General features: G+C 37.2%; 1 protein-coding gene across 1 annotated transcript; it reads right to left on the bottom strand.

The window, feature by feature from the left end:
- Nucleotides 1-10,436: 10,436 nt before the first annotated feature.
- LOC139727131 (alpha-2-macroglobulin receptor-associated protein-like) lies at nucleotides 10,437-18,029 on the bottom strand. The gene is made up of 7 exons (XM_071638111.1): nucleotides 17,772-18,029; nucleotides 15,241-15,400; nucleotides 13,269-13,385; nucleotides 12,697-12,804; nucleotides 11,814-12,043; nucleotides 10,723-10,926; nucleotides 10,437-10,502 (listed from the first exon to the last, which is right to left on the bottom strand). Exons 1-7 carry the CDS (start codon nucleotides 17,970-17,972, stop codon nucleotides 10,437-10,439), a joined length of 1,086 nt encoding a protein of 361 aa, XP_071494212.1. The 5' UTR covers nucleotides 17,973-18,029.

Raw genomic sequence — 18,029 nt, 5'->3', positions numbered from 1 at the left:
AGTTTGTGAAGGCATGATATACAGAGTGCACAGATATAGTATAGGCCTACCATGTGTGTCACCAGAAGTTCTGATGAAAAAATAAACAACCAAGGGACATAAAGTGGTAGTCCATATTGGAGTATTTTCTCCATGTGATATGTTGGTTTCAATTTCCGGTCATGCTTGCCATAACCTGTGGCTGCATACATTGTTTAATAGCATGCTGCACCATATTCTTTTTCTGTTTCTCTTCTTCTTTTTTGGCTAGATAATTATACTGATATTTTCAGCAAAGGACAACGACACAAACTGTTACAAAATTGTAAAAATTTGACCTATATGACCCAGCAACTTCATATCTCATGGATTTAGAAGTCCTTCACATTCACGATGCGCAAAACACTGAAGCTTTCTGACTATAAAGTAATCGATGAGTATTTGTGAGGCATATCAATATTGGTATGAGGCAGAAGACTGTGTTGCCTAGTGGATTATGACTTTTAGCGAGATAAATGTATATTTGTGTCATGATGTATTACTTAATGAATTTTGCATCATGCAAATGTGTTGCATATGAGATTTTGTTTCCCTGTAAAAGGCATCTCAGATCAGCGACTTCATGTTTTTTACCAGTTCCTCTTTTCTTTTCTTTGTTAAATCTAGATTTTTGGCTAGTCTGCCTTTAAAAAATCGTATAGTTTTGGTTGAGACCTAATTTCAGGTTTCTAAAATTTTTTTGATGAGATAATGAGAAACCTCTTATAAAATAAGAAAGAGCACGCAATTCTATGAGGAATTCAACGTTCATTTGATGAAAATTGGTTTTGAAATAGCTGAGATATCCAAAAAAGAGCAATTCTGATAAAGTGTGGGACCCACACTTTATTATGCTCATTTAGTTTTACTTTGTTTTTGGATGTTTCAGTCATTCCAAACCCGATTTTCATCAAATAAACTTTGAATTCCTCTTAAAATGGTATGCTCTGTACTATATCAAAAGTGTTTTCTTGGTATCTCGCAAAAATTTAGAAGCCCAATTTTCATCTCCACAAATACTGTACCATCCCTTTAATTTATCATCAGTAGTCTGTGGCCAGGAGGCCGATGCAAACTTTTAACCTCTCTTAGACTGGTTGCCATGGAGATTGATATATCTATGATACTCTGAAGTAGTTTTTGTGAGACATTCTGGTAGTCATGATGGTATAAATTTTGGTTCTGTATTAACCCATTATCATTGCCTGGTATTAACATACTGTGTAGGTGAACTGGAAGTGCTATAAATTAGTACCTTCCAGTATAAAGGTACGTACATTGTAGATTACAGTGCCACATTACACTGTATACAGTGCACAATGCTAGATAGCCCATATCTTTCTTGCTATTAAAATCAATGCAAAATTACATTTAGTGAGAAAGATTGACATAAAATAAGTATGTCATTTTAAGTTTGAACCTCTGGTTGCTGGCAAGTTACGGAGGTTATCGCTGTACTGCAGGAGTTTTGTTAACTCCTGATATCCTCTCATAAAAACGGGAATAAATTACAACCTGTTGATATTTTTATTTTAAATCATGTGATTTCTTTGTGTTATTCGGGTAATGCGTGTGTGTATCCTAGGAGGTGCATCCTTTTCTACTGAGCACTGTGGAGTGTGTGATGTGTATTAAACATCAGTGCCTGTAGCATTAGGTGTTGTTCTGTCCAGATGCGTGACAGTTGCAGCTACTCGGCTGAACAGCTTCTCTGAGACTGGCAATTGCGCATACAGTACAGCAGGTGCACTCCCACTATAGTGAACGTGGTTTGTACTAAAATTTCATTACTACGAAGTAAAAATTCAGGTCCCAAAATTATTACATGTACTATCTACATAACAAACAATATATCTTTTAATGTGTTTGTTTGGCTATAATGAAATTGTGATTTTATATGACAAAAGAAAAGTGTCGGTCCTGAGAACTTTGTTACATGTGTAACGGGAGTTGCCTGTATACTTCTGGGCAAAACCAGACACTCCATTTCAAGTTTTTCAATGGCACAATGGTACCACTTCAGTCCTGCACATGCTCAATAAAAATAAGAAGTGAGCATACGGGGAAGGAGTACCTGGTAGGGTGTGGTTGTAGGTAAGGGTTGGGGTTGGGGTAGACACCCCTATGACAGTAGTTACCATGGTAACATAGTCTCTTGCTCACTAGGCACATACAAATTACAATGTCTGGTGTTTACACATTTCAATATCTATTTTTCATTTCATTTTTTTTTTCAGTTCCATTCCTTTTGTAATGCATTTTTGTTGACTGTCAACACTGCTTATAGTTTTGTTTTATTTTGTTTTTTGTTTTAGTTTTGACTGCGTACAAGATGATATTACTCTTTAAACCTGTTTCCATCCCAACTTCCGTTCGAAGAATTGAGCTGTGAGCCTCTTGCCATGACTGCCAACTTGCCAGCCTAGACATGTGTCCTACATTTCAAGTGGTTTGATAGTGGGTTATCAACATGCTCCATTAAAAAACAAAATACAGTGTACCATGTAGATATCTAGGCTGCCCTTGGCAGCATAATTTACAGACCTTGAACTCATTCTTCTGTCTTGAACTTTTGGTGCCCCTCACAGAACGACAATTAGGCATCATGCTATGGGTTGAAAACAACCCAAGCTTATCACATCAACAGCTTTTCTTATCACATTAACTCTTTAAAAGAGCAAACAGCAGTCTGATGGTGAAAAAAAAAAAAAAAACTTGCGACATACACATATAATTATTATGGTTTCATGTGTGTGTGTGTGTGTGTGTGTGTGTGTGTGTGTGTGTGTGTGTGTGTGTGTTGAGTATGTCAAATCAGATAACAACTAGTGCACAGTATTCCTACTGTAGACAACAGGATATACTACACTCAGTCGGGTAGGTAGTACAGAGTGTATGGGAAAAATGACAACTTACGAACAGCTGCTACACACTTGTGCACAACAGCATGTGACACATTCAGGCAAACTTGTTGTGACCCATTCATTGCACATGAGAATGAATGACAGCTGTATGAAGTTTGCATTCTGTGGGAATTTCATAACATAACTACATTTCTCTTTCAATGTCAATGTCAATAGCTCTATATCTCTGTCATTATGTTTATGAGCATACCTCCAGCTATAGGCCTAGTGGGGAACCAAATTCCTACAAATTGTTAATCAATCTATGGTTTTGCATGCTCCATCACTAGCTAATTCACCAGTATTTCCACCAAGTTTTAAAGAGGAAATCCACCCCAAAAATAAATGAACTCCACGAGAAAGAGAAAAAGAAAATCCCTATGGAATTTCCAAAATTGACAAAAATTGGATAAAAGATAAGAAATTTCACATTTTTTTTTTAAAACATTTCTTGACCAGTCCTAAGTGAAAATTCAAATGAGCAAATTAAGGATGTCATGCCGTCACAATTTTTCATGTACATGTATGTTACATATGAAATTTGGAAAAATTATTACTTTTAGCTAATAGGTAAAAGCATATTCCCATACCAAAATATATCAGAAGTACCAATTGTTCTTTTTTGTTGTTGTTGATTTATTAAATGAATGTATGAATTGTATATGAAATGAATAAGAAATTGTGAGAGCATGACATCGTCAACTTGCTGATTTGAATATTCATAATAACTGGTCAAGAAATGTTTTCTGAAATATTTTGAAATTTCTGATTGTCATTATTTTATTTCTTATCTGATTTTGATCATTTTTATACTATTCTGCAGGGGATTTTTTTTTTCTCTTTCTTATACAATTAAAAAAAATTCTGTAGTGGATTTTTCTTTAAGCATGAGATGTTAGGGTGCTAATACTTGAAAATTGCACAGAACAGTAGACTACCACCAGTCATCCTGCTACTCATCTACACTTCGTAAAATTCTACAATAAGCAGGAAATTGCTTATCGGAGCAGCTGATTTGCTATTAGAATTATGGATTGATTCATGATACATCGTGTGTTCATAGCAATCTTGAAATGAGATGCACAGCATACCATATCTCTGCTTTCAAGAGTCATCTTATGAAACTGTTAATAATATTTGGCAAAATTTGAAAGTGGGCAAAATGATTTAAAAATCATGAAATGTACTTGAACAATAAAAAACTATTTCAATGTTTTATGATTTGTGCATTCCTTAAAGATTTACTAAATGAAATTAAACATTTTAAATACTAGCTCTGAGGGTTTTGTGATATTATTACTGGTACTTGGCAATGCCCACTTTACCAAAAATACATTTATGTATTGAAATGTATGAGTACATTACATTGTATAATGAAAAAGTCATACATATCAGCAAAAATAACAACAATAACACTAAATGCCACAAAAATAGACAATGAGTGTTTGCCTTATAGAACATGTGAAAGCAATAACAAGTCAGACAGGTATTGACAAGAAGTGAAAACTTTTATTCACAAAATCACACAATAAAAGGATACTCTTTCTTACTGAGTTGCAAAACTTGTGCCAACATTATTCAGCTCATCTACCAAACGTGAAAAATCTGTCAAGTACAATTTCATTTAATTAAATTAAGATTGCCTTTAGCACGACACATAATGTCTTGCACAGTGGAGAGTCAGTACAATCATGTGTACCTTCAAGCTTAGAAGCGGATGATGTTTCACACCTAGCTTTACCATTTCTAATCGTATACAAAAGAAAAGCATATGGCACCACTTGTACACATTATGATATCAGGTCATAGAATTACAGGTATACAGTGTCTGACAGATTTTATCATTTGCTTGTGAAATCTGACATTTCCTTGGATTTCATAGTGATGTGACATATCACAATTTTGACCAGGAATGTTGAATATACACACTCTATCCTCTGTGACATACCTGAACATGTGCTGTCAAAACCAATCAACTTGGAGAATACCAGGTACATGAACCAGTGATCGACTTATGTGTTTGTGATTGTTTGCACAAGGTTTCATTTTTTCCTGTGTTAACCTTTTACTGTTGGCAGTGTAAGTTTCAAGAATTTCAATCAACCTAACAAGCTGATGCTGTAAATTTTATGTCTTAAAAGTGACAGCTACATGAACCATAAAACTCAATTCATGAAGCAATGATGGCGTGATAATTATCTCTTAAGTGCTACAATGTTGTCGTTTGCGTGCGCGTTTCAAAGAGAGTTGTCATCCCACATCCCACAAATGAAGTGGAATTAAACCAAGTGATAGATCACTGTATAAAACATGATGTGATCAATTATGATAGGGCAACATTTGTCTGTCTCTTCATAATCTAAGAACCTTCATCTCACTTTCTCTTTTTATACTCTTTCTTCTAAAACACCCAGAAGTATTCTCTGCATAATGTAACAATCTGCACATTCTGGATCACTTATTTCCTTGCAGTGTATTTCAGGTCTTCACCCAACACAGCCCACAAGGTCAGCTATGGTATTCCTATCTAAATGAGGTATATGTATACATATCACATCCTCCATGATCACATAATCACACTTTTATCTCTTCAGCCTTCGTAGTAAAACATAACATATCAAGAAATTAGTACTGAACATATCTCTGACTTAAAACATCAATGCACACATCCATGGCACATCTATAAATTAAGTGTCAAAGTGTGTGCATATCACAGTTGCAAATGAAAATTGCTGGACACAACTAATTATTCCTCAACCTAACAAATATATACATATACTAAACCATACCCTTATGGGGAACTCAACATATTTCTTTCATTCATGATGAATTACTATTAGCATCCTATTGATATGCAAGAAAAGTGAATACATGGGTAGCATATGGACAAATTTTGGAAATACATAACTAGTACTTGCAGGGCAGCTACCTGACATGTGCACACACAATACCCTGTATCTACATAAAACTCTGTAGAAAATGCCAATAAGCCAACAATTTAGTCTGCTGTACTTAACCCTGCTTTGAATTCATTATTGTCCCTTTTTTTATACTACACTAGCAACAAAGAGCATATCAAATTCAAATTTTAACAAAAGAAACAACTCTACTCAGCACCGAATGGTAGTCTGCCATACACTGTAGTCTGTTTCCAACAGGATGACATACTGAGCGCACTGCCAGAGGGAAGCAAAAGGGTGGGGCAAGGCATTGTTATGTCAAACCCCAGACTAACTCCCTTCTGCAGGTTGCATGATAGAATAGCATCATATACACTTATTCTGCAAACTTCCTATAGGGTAACAGTATTCTTGGCGCAACAGACTGAGTACTTGGCAGTTTCAGCCACCTACCATACTGCTTTAAAAAACAAACATAATGGCATATACAGCAAATAATAGCAAAAGCAAAACTAGAAGAAAAGATGCTACTTCCATCATTCTAACTGTTCACATGCTAGGCAGACAAATAGCATTATGAACTTCATCATGGTGTTCTCATCTTATGATTTAAAAAAAAAAAATAGTTTTGCTTGATAAATCAGTACACATTGCATAGTACTGCTGATCGATCAGTCATGTAATGGAGAGTATGTACTGCACGAAGCATGGAGAGCAATTCTCTTAAACACACTTCACAGAATGCAGCAAACTGTACTTTTGGCGAGAGCAGTTTTGCACACTCATGTAAATATATATTCTTTTCTATTCAAAGCAGTCACACATTGCCACCACCAGCACTAACACCTTACTTTAAGAATAAAAGAAGATAAGTCTACTTGTCTCAAAGTTGCATAATATTTTAAGCACCAAAAATATAAAATACATTACGACTGTCTTTAGCTTTTATTTGTTTTTTGTTTTTAACTTTTAGCAATACTCAACAGCTACATTAAAATGCAAAAATAGAATTGTCCATACTATCATTTGTTACAATCTAGGATTTCATACTAACCATGAAATCTCTGAGAAATGGGCTAGAATGCATCCTTCTGCACCATAAAACACAGGGAAATTCCTAACCCAGATGTTCCTGCAATAGCATATATATCGTATTAAAGCACATCATTTAATTTAAATGTCATGTAACATTGTAAATGGCTCATTCTGGAAAACTGTTAGTCACAATATGTCGGTAAGACCCATAAAATCTCTTGGAAGCAGTGAAACTATCCATCAAATTGTGGAGATTGCTTCTCATTGTTGGACAAGGATTTTCATCATGTTATGGCTAAAATAGGAACCCACAAATGAGGAAAAAATAAAACAATAACAATAATGCACAGAAAGGGAGAGCTGAAATATGGTCTTAAAAACCACTACAAGGGATCAAAAGTTTCTCAACAAAGACTTCTCATACAACGACCAGATTAAAAAGACTACCCCAAGACAAAAACATACATGAGAAAGACCTGAGGAGTCAAATCTAATTCAGTCCTATGCTAATTAGTTTTAATGAATACTTGCTCATGAGGCTTGTCTTCATCAGCCCAAAGTTTCAGAATAGCACGCTCTTTTGCGGTTACGAAACTAGCCTGATGTCTTCTGTCAACCTGTAGAAGACAGACTGAAATTCCTATAACCACATTTCCCACTCACCCCAGTCTGAGAATACTCGGGACTAGTCTTCAATGAGTTGTAAACACAAGGCAGGGGCGGCGCAGCCGTGGGGGCCGTGGGGGCTCGGGCCCCCACACTTTTTGTGCACCATACAAAGGAATACATAAGGTGTCATCACTTTGGGCCCCCACACTTTTTTCAACCCCGAAGTACGTAAGAGGCACTAAAATGGGAGGGGAGAGAATGAGCTGAGGACCTTTTTTTTTTTTTTTTTTTTTTTTGCTTGTCTTAACAAGCTGAAGAAACCCGGAAGTGGGCGGGGAGAGATGAGCTGAGGACCTTTTTTTTTTTTTTTTTTTGCTTGTTAGCTGAAGAAACCCGGAAGTGGACGGGGAGAGATGAGCTGAGGACCTTTTTTTTTTTTTTTTTTGCTTGTCAGCTGAAGAAACCCGGAAGTGGACGGGGACGGGGAGAGATGAGCTGAGGACTTTTTTTTTTTTTTTTTTTTGCTTGTTAGCTCATGAAACCCGGAAGTGGGCCCCCACACTTTTGAAAACAGTGCGCCGGCCCTGCAAGGTACCATAATATGCTACACTACAAGGTGGCACGTCATTTCACACCAATGCTTTCTCTCATTTCAGATTCATGCACTCAAGAATAATATGAACATACATGTATATGTGACCTGCTACAACAAAAGGATCCTAAAGTCGCTGACGGCTGAGCCGAGAAAATCGAGTTTGAAGTCACATCATCAAAATTGGTCAAAACAATAGGATTTCTGTTTTCGGCATACTTTTGTAGTCTAATGTTTTGTCTATTATCTGCCGAAATTTCGAAGCTAAATGATCAAACGAAAGGCAAGAAATCAGCGTTTTTCTGGGCCATGATTTTCTGACTTTCAACGTAACAGAAATGGGTCCAAAGATCTGGATTTAGCGCCTCAACTAGACTCTGCCCCTAGCAACAAGGGAGTGATCTTATTGGTCAGTGCCTGGCATCCTGATTACTGATTGGTTGTGCGTAGACCGCTGGCGCTAAGCTTGAATGAACATCGCGGAGGTCACTAGGAGCATACCTTCTATTGTCAAGCGGTGAAAACTGTCTTGCCTCCACTTGATCATGTTAGCGTCAGAAGGAAAACTTTCAAGGCGTTTTTCTAAAAACTCTGATTTTCTCAACCACTTGATATGTGCTAATAAAATCATCGATATCTCCGCAACCGAGTACTTTTATGAGTTGTGTTAGACATAAAATCAAAGTAGAAGAGTAAGGGAAAAATGTCATGTCATTTTCAGAAAATTGTCCTCCCACGCCTTTCGGACACTTTTGTTGTAGCAGGTCACATATACTAATACCACAATATAACAAAGATAAAAATCAAAGCAGCCTTCATATGCTAATTGGGCACACAGAAATGCAACCCAGTTGGCAAAAGAAGTACCTGGTAAAAGTATTAGTCACTTTTGGTAAGTGATGATAAGGGACAATCGAAGTATTCTTCTTTAAAGGAAAAACATTGGAACTGTGTGTAGACATCCTTTCATCTTGTTGAAGATTTTTTTTTTTCTACACTTAGGAACTTATTACATTAGATGATACTGATGCCTTTCGCCTTAAATGATTTCAACGATAGCATTGGCCTGATTTGTCTCACTTTTATTTGACTTAAAAATGTTCTTCGAAGACACATCTGGAATACAGTGTTGACTTCTGCCAACACATAATCACACTGTCATGGTGTTTCTCAATACTTTTTAAAACTTTTTACAATAAAATGTACTGAAAGGGTTGGTATAGTTTTGGTTGAGATGGGGTTTCAGGTTTCCAACGTTTTTTCATGGTCATTTTTTGAGATGATGAGAAACCTTTTATGAAATATGAAAGAGTGTATAAGTCTAAGGGGAATTCAAAGTTTATTTGATGAAAAATTGGTCTTTGAAATGGTTGGGATATTCAAAAACAAAGGGATCCTCATAAAAGGTGGAACCCACCTTTTACTAGGATCGCTTTGTTTTACTTTCTTTTTTTGGATATCTCAGCCACTCTAAAACCAATTCTCATCACATACATTTTGAATTCCTCTTAGAATTGTATGTTCTTAACTGGTTTTTAAGTATCTCGCAAAAGGTTAAAAGCTGAATCCTCATCTCAACCAATATTATACCATCCCTTTAAGAGGTGATCTTCTAATTGTCCTGCCAAAGCAAACCTCAGAGGTATAAAATTTCATTTGCTGAAGATGAGTTATTACAAAAATATGAAAATTCTTTGGTTCCGACTAGTGGGTAATACACACTAGTAGGGATGGCCACAAACAAACAATAAGTAATTGGGAATAAGTTTTTTATACCACCAACACAGAAGCAACAAACAATCTTGAGATAATGGCACATCGAAGGGTTAAGTCATTAATTTAAAAAAAAATTACAAGACAGCATGTTCCAACTTTGGGAGTCCCTTAAGTTGATTCAAGCAACATGAAAACTACTAGTCACGTTAATGTGGGTGATTACATAGAAATTTGTGAAGACGTGTTTGTAATAATTCAGCATTTTAAAAACAACATGAATACAGAAAACTTCCCCCCAAAACAAACAAACAAACATACAAAAAACAAAACAAGACAGCACAAACAAATGGAAACAAGAAAATTCTAATTATCACTTTTCAGTACCGGATGAATTGAAAAATGGACCCATCATTACTCAAAGTTTCAGTTTTGTAGCTTCACGACAAGTAATTCAAACTTGGTGCATGATCTTTGCAATAATATGGGCATGGTAATCTTCCTACTGAGATAAGTATTGGGAACAAGTGGGGGATCTGAGGGGGATGGGGGATGGGCAAGTGATGGATGGGACCAGTGACAGGTTTATGGCCTACGGTAGTGAAAGACAAGGAGACACAATATATAGCACTTGGTGAGAATTAGTCTGGAGCTGGCACGCTTTGGTTACAGCTCCTCCCTCCATTTACCCTCTGTGATGCGCTGGCGAAGGTCTTTCATTGTTGAATGTACCTGAGCAGAGAGAGAGAGAGCATGTATTGAGTTAGTAATCACCAATTAGAATGCCTTCATGACAAGTAGAGGTCATAAACCACATATGCTCAATATCTATAAAACACTGGTTTTATTTTGCTCATTTTTCCAGCTGACTGATATTCACAAAATGAACTTGCAACAAACAAAAAAAAAAATTAAAAAATGCCTCTTGTGACAAGTGTGTCATGTACAGTACATTGTCTCCACAAAGGAAAATTGCTGCATGTACCTCCTGTCCCAGGTCCCTCGCTTTATTGTGGAGCTCCCTGGGCTCTGGCATCCTGGGCTTCTCCCCAGGCTTGCCCTGCAGGGACTTGCGGTGGTCCATCTCAGCCTCCAGTGCAGCCTTCTGGGCCATCTCGTGCTTGAGGATCTTCCCTTCGAACGCCGCCAGCTCCTCCTGGAAGTAGGGAGATGGACACTTGTCAAGCTGTTTCTATGGCAACTGATTGACAACTTGTCCTTCATCGACATAAATAGGCACCGATTATTCAGAATTTAGTAGTAGCCACAACGAAAAATCATGGGCATACATACTTGGATTGGACTCAAACCAATCATTCATGTCAATGAGTTGTATAAATATGCAATATGCAAATATGCAAAACCATACAAAGGATATGAACTAGCACTGGCTGTCAGGTGAGAGCTGGGTTGTCTAATGGATACTCCGCTTGTCTAGCAATCAGGCGAGTGTTGGATAGAGTGTAACCGGAGTATGTATACTTCATAATCGGTGCTTCTTTACTTTGATGAAGGGCAATACGTCAATCAGTTGCAAGCACATTACATGCATTGCTTGTATTTTAAAATGGTCATAAATCTATGAGAAGAAAGTTGCAGTGTCACACACAAATATATAAGCTTCAAATATCAATTTTTGAAAATTCCTGGTAATCAACACACACCTCAATAACCAACAAAACAGAAACATGTAGTCTATGATACAAAGTGAATTATTCTATGCAATTTCTCTGTAACCATTCTAATGACCAGGATTAAACTCAAGCTGTAAAGATTAATGCACATACAACACTTATTTAGGATTTCTCCTACTTGGTCTCATGCAGGATTTGTCATGGTTGAGGAATGTACAGTGAAAAATCTTCCTTCTCAAAACAAAATAGCAATAATAGTTGATGGATATATTTTATCAAAACGAAACTGTGTACAATTCTATGTAATGAAATTGCTAAACAAATGACATTTTGAATAGCAGTAATACCAAACTGCTCAGCAAATTGCTATGCGATACCAGGAAAATTATTCCCTGATGTACAGGTGTACCTGTATAGCTGCCATCTCTTCCTCAGTAAAGTCCTGCTTCTTTGCCTCCTTCCAGAGGGTGATGACGCGGTGCTCCGTGAACGGTCCACGCTCATCCTCCGGCATCGTCTTGGCTGACAGGCGCTGGAAGTCACGTGAGATGTCGCGATGCATCAGCTTCAGTTCCACCTCCCTGCCACGCATGGCGTGCACCTCGTCTGGGTGGATGTTGCCGCGTTTCTTGTCACGATCTTTCAAGGGAAAGACACATGATGGACACCAGTGTCATTCACACAGACAAAATAAAGGGATGTCAATGGCGATCAAAAGACCAAGAATGTTTTGCTCCTGGTCAGATGTCAGACAGAAGTTCCGTTCAGACGACAAGCCATAACCTCGAGGTTAAGCTTGTAGTTAGGGACCGTGTAGATGCACTGGTAGTTAGCTAACCTCAAGGTCAGCTAGATGTTAAGAGCCACGAGATATCTTATGGTTAGCACTCTAGCCACGAGCCGCGGGGGGTCCCCACTCGTAGTTAGGCACCATGTGGACAAAAAAATCAATGCACTCAAAGAGGCAGGAGTTTAACCTCGAGGTTAGGGCTTGTCGTCTGAACGTAACTAGAAATGTCCCGCTAACTATGTGTAGCCATCGTGATAATTTGACCACCAAACTATGAATGCTGTCGTGATGTGTGTTTTGAATAATAGGGTAAAAAATCTCAAGGTTATTTGCTCTAGCCTCAGGGCACTCACCGCAGTTCAAATTATTGTGCCATCTCTCAAACTACTGCTATAATTCTGAAACAATCTCACGATTTTTTGGATTTGGATCGCAATGCTGATTGGTTGGTTGTTGTTTACGTATTGCAGGCTTGCATTTTGTTCATAGAAGGTACACTGACCTGGGCCATGCAGGGTATCCATCTTGGAGTTGAAACTTTCCAGCTTTTCTTGGTGACTAAGTAGCTCTTCCTTCAGATCTGCCAGTTCGTCCTCTGCAAACATTTTACCTTGAGGACATCAGAGAGAAGTAAACCACTTAATAGTAAGTCAAATATTTTAAAAAAAAAAATCCCACAACAATTATAAGATGCCTTATATGAATCTGTGTGTCGGAATAGAAAACATACTTCATAATATATTATGTGATTGCTAGGGTACGATTAATCATCAGGTCACATTCCCCATACTTACGTACCACTGAATGGGAAGGGCACTTCAGGAATAAAAGTTGTGTTCAATGGTGGAAGATAACGTTTGAGCCCTTCCGAGAACTATGTTGTCACTTTAACCTACATCTCTTCATAGGATTAGCATCACTTCTTTATGATTCTGAACATATATTTCCATCGTTAAACTGCAAAACAGGCAGCAGTACACCAAACAAAGTCTTCCAGAATTTTTGTTGATGTCGTTTCTCTTTCCCTCAGCAAGAACAATAGGCCTACCTTTTCCCTATCACCAAATTACTTACTTCTCTGGGCTTTAGCCCACAGCTGGGCAACTTTTGGATCGGTGAACGGATTGCCCATCGTATCAGGAAACTTGCCATCAGCTAGTTTGGCAGCTATGCCATATCTCTTCATGACCTCTGGTGAGAGAAGAACAAACACACATTGCATATGTCATACAACCCAAACTTGCACAAAACTCTGCACAAGAACAAGTCATGAATAATTCCCAGGCTCCATTAACTGTGTCGACTATCGCACTAAAATGATCAAATAAACAAAATTTCTCTTTAAAATACATGTATTTCAAACAAATTAGCCACTTTTAAGCTTGGTTCAAACCATATTTGCATAATAACACTGAATGCATCAATTTTGTCTATTCCACGATCAACTTCAAAGATTTGAACTTGCATCCTCTGCTACTTGTTCACTTCTTTTACATGTGACTGTGCATAAAAAAAAAAAAAAAAAGATGGCACAACCCGATTTTAAATTAGGACTCAAGATAGGTAAAATACATCTACCTGGTCAATCTTTGATTTTGTATATTTTCTGAAAGAGCCATTCTTCTTCTACATAATCAAAAAGTTTAGTATCATGAAAGGAATGAGAAACTGTGATTTTTTTGCAGCTTTTTTTGCAGCTTTTTATTAGAACACAATTTTGTAGAAAAACATGATTAGGTTTGGTTTAGAGGCCCCTTTTCATTTCTTACAAAAAAAAACTTTGCACCCTCGTCACTTTGAACTCTAATCAGTATTGAAAGGATGATGCTAATGCTTTGAAAGTTTGAATTACTCATGAATAGAATGTGCTAATAAAGTGTGCAAAATTACAGCTTAATCTGATAATCCACTTCATTATGGTTGCAATAGAGTTTTACATCCTGTTTGTTTGTTTTTTTGTCCCATTCATTGCACCTCACACAGCCTGGTAGAACTAAACACTTGAATAGACCTTAAATTCCAAAGCCTCTTTTCACAGAAAACACTCTGCCAGAGTATGCACATTCTTTCCCTTATTTAGATAAGTTCAGAGAGACCATTTGTATCGAGTCACGCATCATTCTAAAGCTAAGAGTTTGCTCTTTTCAAAAAACTAAAAATCCATGTTTGGCCATTTTTTTTATATACTGTAAAACATGATATATTCGCGGCATGAAATTTTCGCGAATTGGAGCTGACAGCCTTTTTCGCGGCATGAAATTTTCGCGAATTGCCACTGGCGTTCAATGCATGTAGTGTACACAAAAACTTTCGCATGCATTTTAATTTCGCGAATTTTGGCGCTCGCGAAATTCGCGAAATTAAAATGCACGCGAAAATTTCTCGTTTTACAGTATATATTTTTTTTGGTGGCTTTGTGATGCAGGGTGGGTCACATATATTCTTTCAAGGACTATGAGCGTATTATTTTCAGTTTATTTACGAAAACAGAAAGAATGGACACAAATAACGACTATACCCAACAATGGAATCTGCATTTCTCACCTGCTATAGACTTACCTCACTTCACACTAATCAAACTTCTCTGCAGTGTTTATGTGACCGATACCTCTTTGTTTCTCTCAAGTTCATGTTTTTAAATGACTTCCTCGATGTACACAATGACATGTATCACAAATCAAAATTAATTGATGCTGCTCATCATAATGAAACTTTCTTCAGACTGCTGACTGTAGAAACTTGAATTCTTCTGCATGGACTGTACACTTATAGTCTATAAACATTATCAATACATGAATATTCAATATTCATCAGTGCATACAACATGTATTCCAAAAAAGGTAAACTAGCAGTTCATTTCAAAGTAATCTGTACTTCCTGGAACTTGAAGATTATCATTAAAGATTGAATATAGCTTCAAGCATCTTGACTTGGGTACACACAGAGAAAAACAAATGATATCCACATTTTGCACTCTGACAATAAATTAGCACTTTAATACGGTCAAACAAAGCAACAACAACAGCAAAAAGACAGAGTATCAAACCTTTCAGACTTCGGTCAATAAGCATTTCTCCTTCATCCCTTGGATTAATGTCATTGCTCACATCCTTCTTTGACATGTCCTTTTTCATCTTGCCGTACATGGTGTCCAGTCTTTCCAGATCCCTCTGGAGCTCAGCCAGTTTCTTCTCTCCCAATCTCATCTATTAACAATTGGATGGGTAACATGTCAATCATACAAACAAGCTCCAACTGTTGTTGAAAAAAAAAATAAAGCAAATGTATTTTGAATATTGCTAAAATAGACAAGATTTAAGTTTGGTTAGTTACACCTAGTGACACTCAAACTAATCAGATATTATTCATCATGAGCCTATTACAGCTACTAAACACTTTTGCAAGTCATCAAAATTTCCACTAACACCTAAATATAGATCCAGTCAAAAGTGACAAGAAGCATACTGATCAGATATGTCTAGTTTATGTCAAATGAACAGAGCATTCGTTTGTAAAGACAAAAAATATTTCAAATATCATGCCATTCTTTGGACTTTACAGTATTTTTCATGTTATGCTGCTTCCAGTGGCCTATTACCACATATATGACAAATACAACTGCTTTCACCATTTGACTATAATATTTTGTGAAATATTGATCTCTTGAGCAACCTGGTCACACACCCTGATTAAATTGATGTCTACTGACACAGATGCCTCTTAGTGTCCGGCAAAATAGGGCTTTCTCTCTCAGCTGTTTTATATTCGTATAAGTTAGTAGTAAGGACTTACACTACAGGTTCACATACACCCACTATGTTTGGATCTAAAAGAAATCTTTCTTTACAATAATGAAATAAAAAACAACTTTATATTCTCTAATTTAATACTATCAGGAGTTGTGCTAACATAATGAATTAGGGTCAGGATCTGCAGTTTTGAAAGGAAAGCACAGTTGACTTCTATTCACTTGTGGGATAGTTGCAACTAGTAGGGCCTACCTGCAATGGACCAAAAAGCGCTGGTACTGCATCGGGGAAAATGGGTTCAATTGTTACATCAAGTACAACGTACAAATGTACTTGAGAAAAACAAATACAGAGGACTTTTTGTTGAATTGCAGGGTGCACGTGGACAAAGGCTGAGGGATGAAGCCCCTTATATTAAATTCAATCACACTATTGGCTAAAATGAAAATAGATAATATACAAATAGACAAGAACTTACACCCGCATGTTATGTATTGTGATAACTTTTAAAGGGAACGCAAACCCAAATTGAATGCAATGTGGGTTGAGTGAAAGCAGCAACATTAGTAGAACACATGAGTGTAAGTTTGAGGAAAATTGGACGGTAATCTATGCAAAAGTTATGAATTTTTAAAGTTTTGCTGTTGGAACCACTGGATGAGGAGACTACTACGTACTAGAGGTTATGACGCAGGGTGGTCCACGAGGGGTTTTAGCATGTCGCTACAACATGCTAAAATTCTTGTGCAACATCCTAAAAAGCCAGCAACATGCTATGCAACATCCTTAAGAATTTGCAACAAGCTCAAAGTAAAAGTATTCAAAAATGTGCAAAACATGTGCATAACATAAGAAACATCAAACTACCAGGTACTTTAGATATTTGTGTGCAAAACATGAGAGAGAACATTGAATGTAAGCAGCACAAAGAGAGATATAAAGCAGCAAAATATTGCGTACTACGTACTCATCGTGTGCGCTCCGCGCATATTCAATTTCTGCAATATTCTCAGATTCTGAGCTTGCAACATGCTAAAATTTCAAGTTGTGGACCACCCTGATGACGTATGAGTGGACAACAATACAAAGAAATATAAAGATAATTCAACAAAAATTCACTTTTCTAGCATTATGAAAGAGCACTTGACTAACCGTTTTCAGAAAGCAGGGGGAATAATTGCTACCCTCAACATATGTTGATCAGTATCAAGTTAATGAAATTTGTAATTTTCATGAAAAATAGATTTTTTTTGGAATTTTCCTTATATTTTCTGTATATTGTTGTCCACTAATACGTCATAACCTCTTGTAGTCTCCTCATCCAGCGGTTCCAACACCAAAACTTTAAAAATTCATAACTTTTGCATCGATTGTCCGATTTTCCTCAAACTTTCACTGATGTGTTCTACTAATGTTGCTGCTTTCATTTAATCCACATTGCATTTTGGGTTTGTATTCCCTTTAATTCATCTTGGGATCTGCCCCCTGATTCTTCCTCCTACTGTAGCTAACATAATTGTTACTAATAATTGTTAGGAAGGGGTAGAACTTCTATGATCATAACTTAACTTAAGTTAGCATTCATAGGGCCTACTGCCGTTATAGTTAGGCCGTCATTGCTAAGAAACCACCAATCAATTCTTGGATTGGCTTGGCCGTGTTAGTTACCAGTTATTGCAGGCTTAACCGAGATAAATTGGTAGTCTAATGTATATAAACCATTGTAGAACAATCAGCAGTACACACTAGGAAACAGGTAAACAAGTTGTCGCCATCGCTCAACCCGTCAACAAGTTCGAGGGGGCGTACCGGCCAATAGGAAACTCACACGCATTGCCTTCTCCCAAACTTGACCGACACGGCGAGATCGAAACTGCTTTTCCGTGTCAGGAAATTTCGACCGACCCACTCTGTTCATATCCTGATTGTACTTGTTTGGGGCGTCCCTGGCCGCAGAAACATCATTGCAGAAACAGACACATAGGCCTACTACGAGTAGAAACGTTGCAAAATCGTATTTTCGATCCATGATCTTCGTTTTCAGCCTCTTTCCCCACTTCTGTCGACTGGTGTCCCTTTAACTCGC

Source organism: Diadema antillarum, unplaced genomic scaffold (assembly GCF_040938485.1).
Source record: "Diadema antillarum isolate AM-2024a unplaced genomic scaffold, OU_Dant_1.0 seq00000119_RagTag, whole genome shotgun sequence".
Classification (NCBI taxonomy): Eukaryota; Metazoa; Echinodermata; class Echinoidea; order Diadematoida; family Diadematidae; genus Diadema; species Diadema antillarum.
This window is presented reverse-complemented; position numbering and strand designations above follow the sequence as displayed.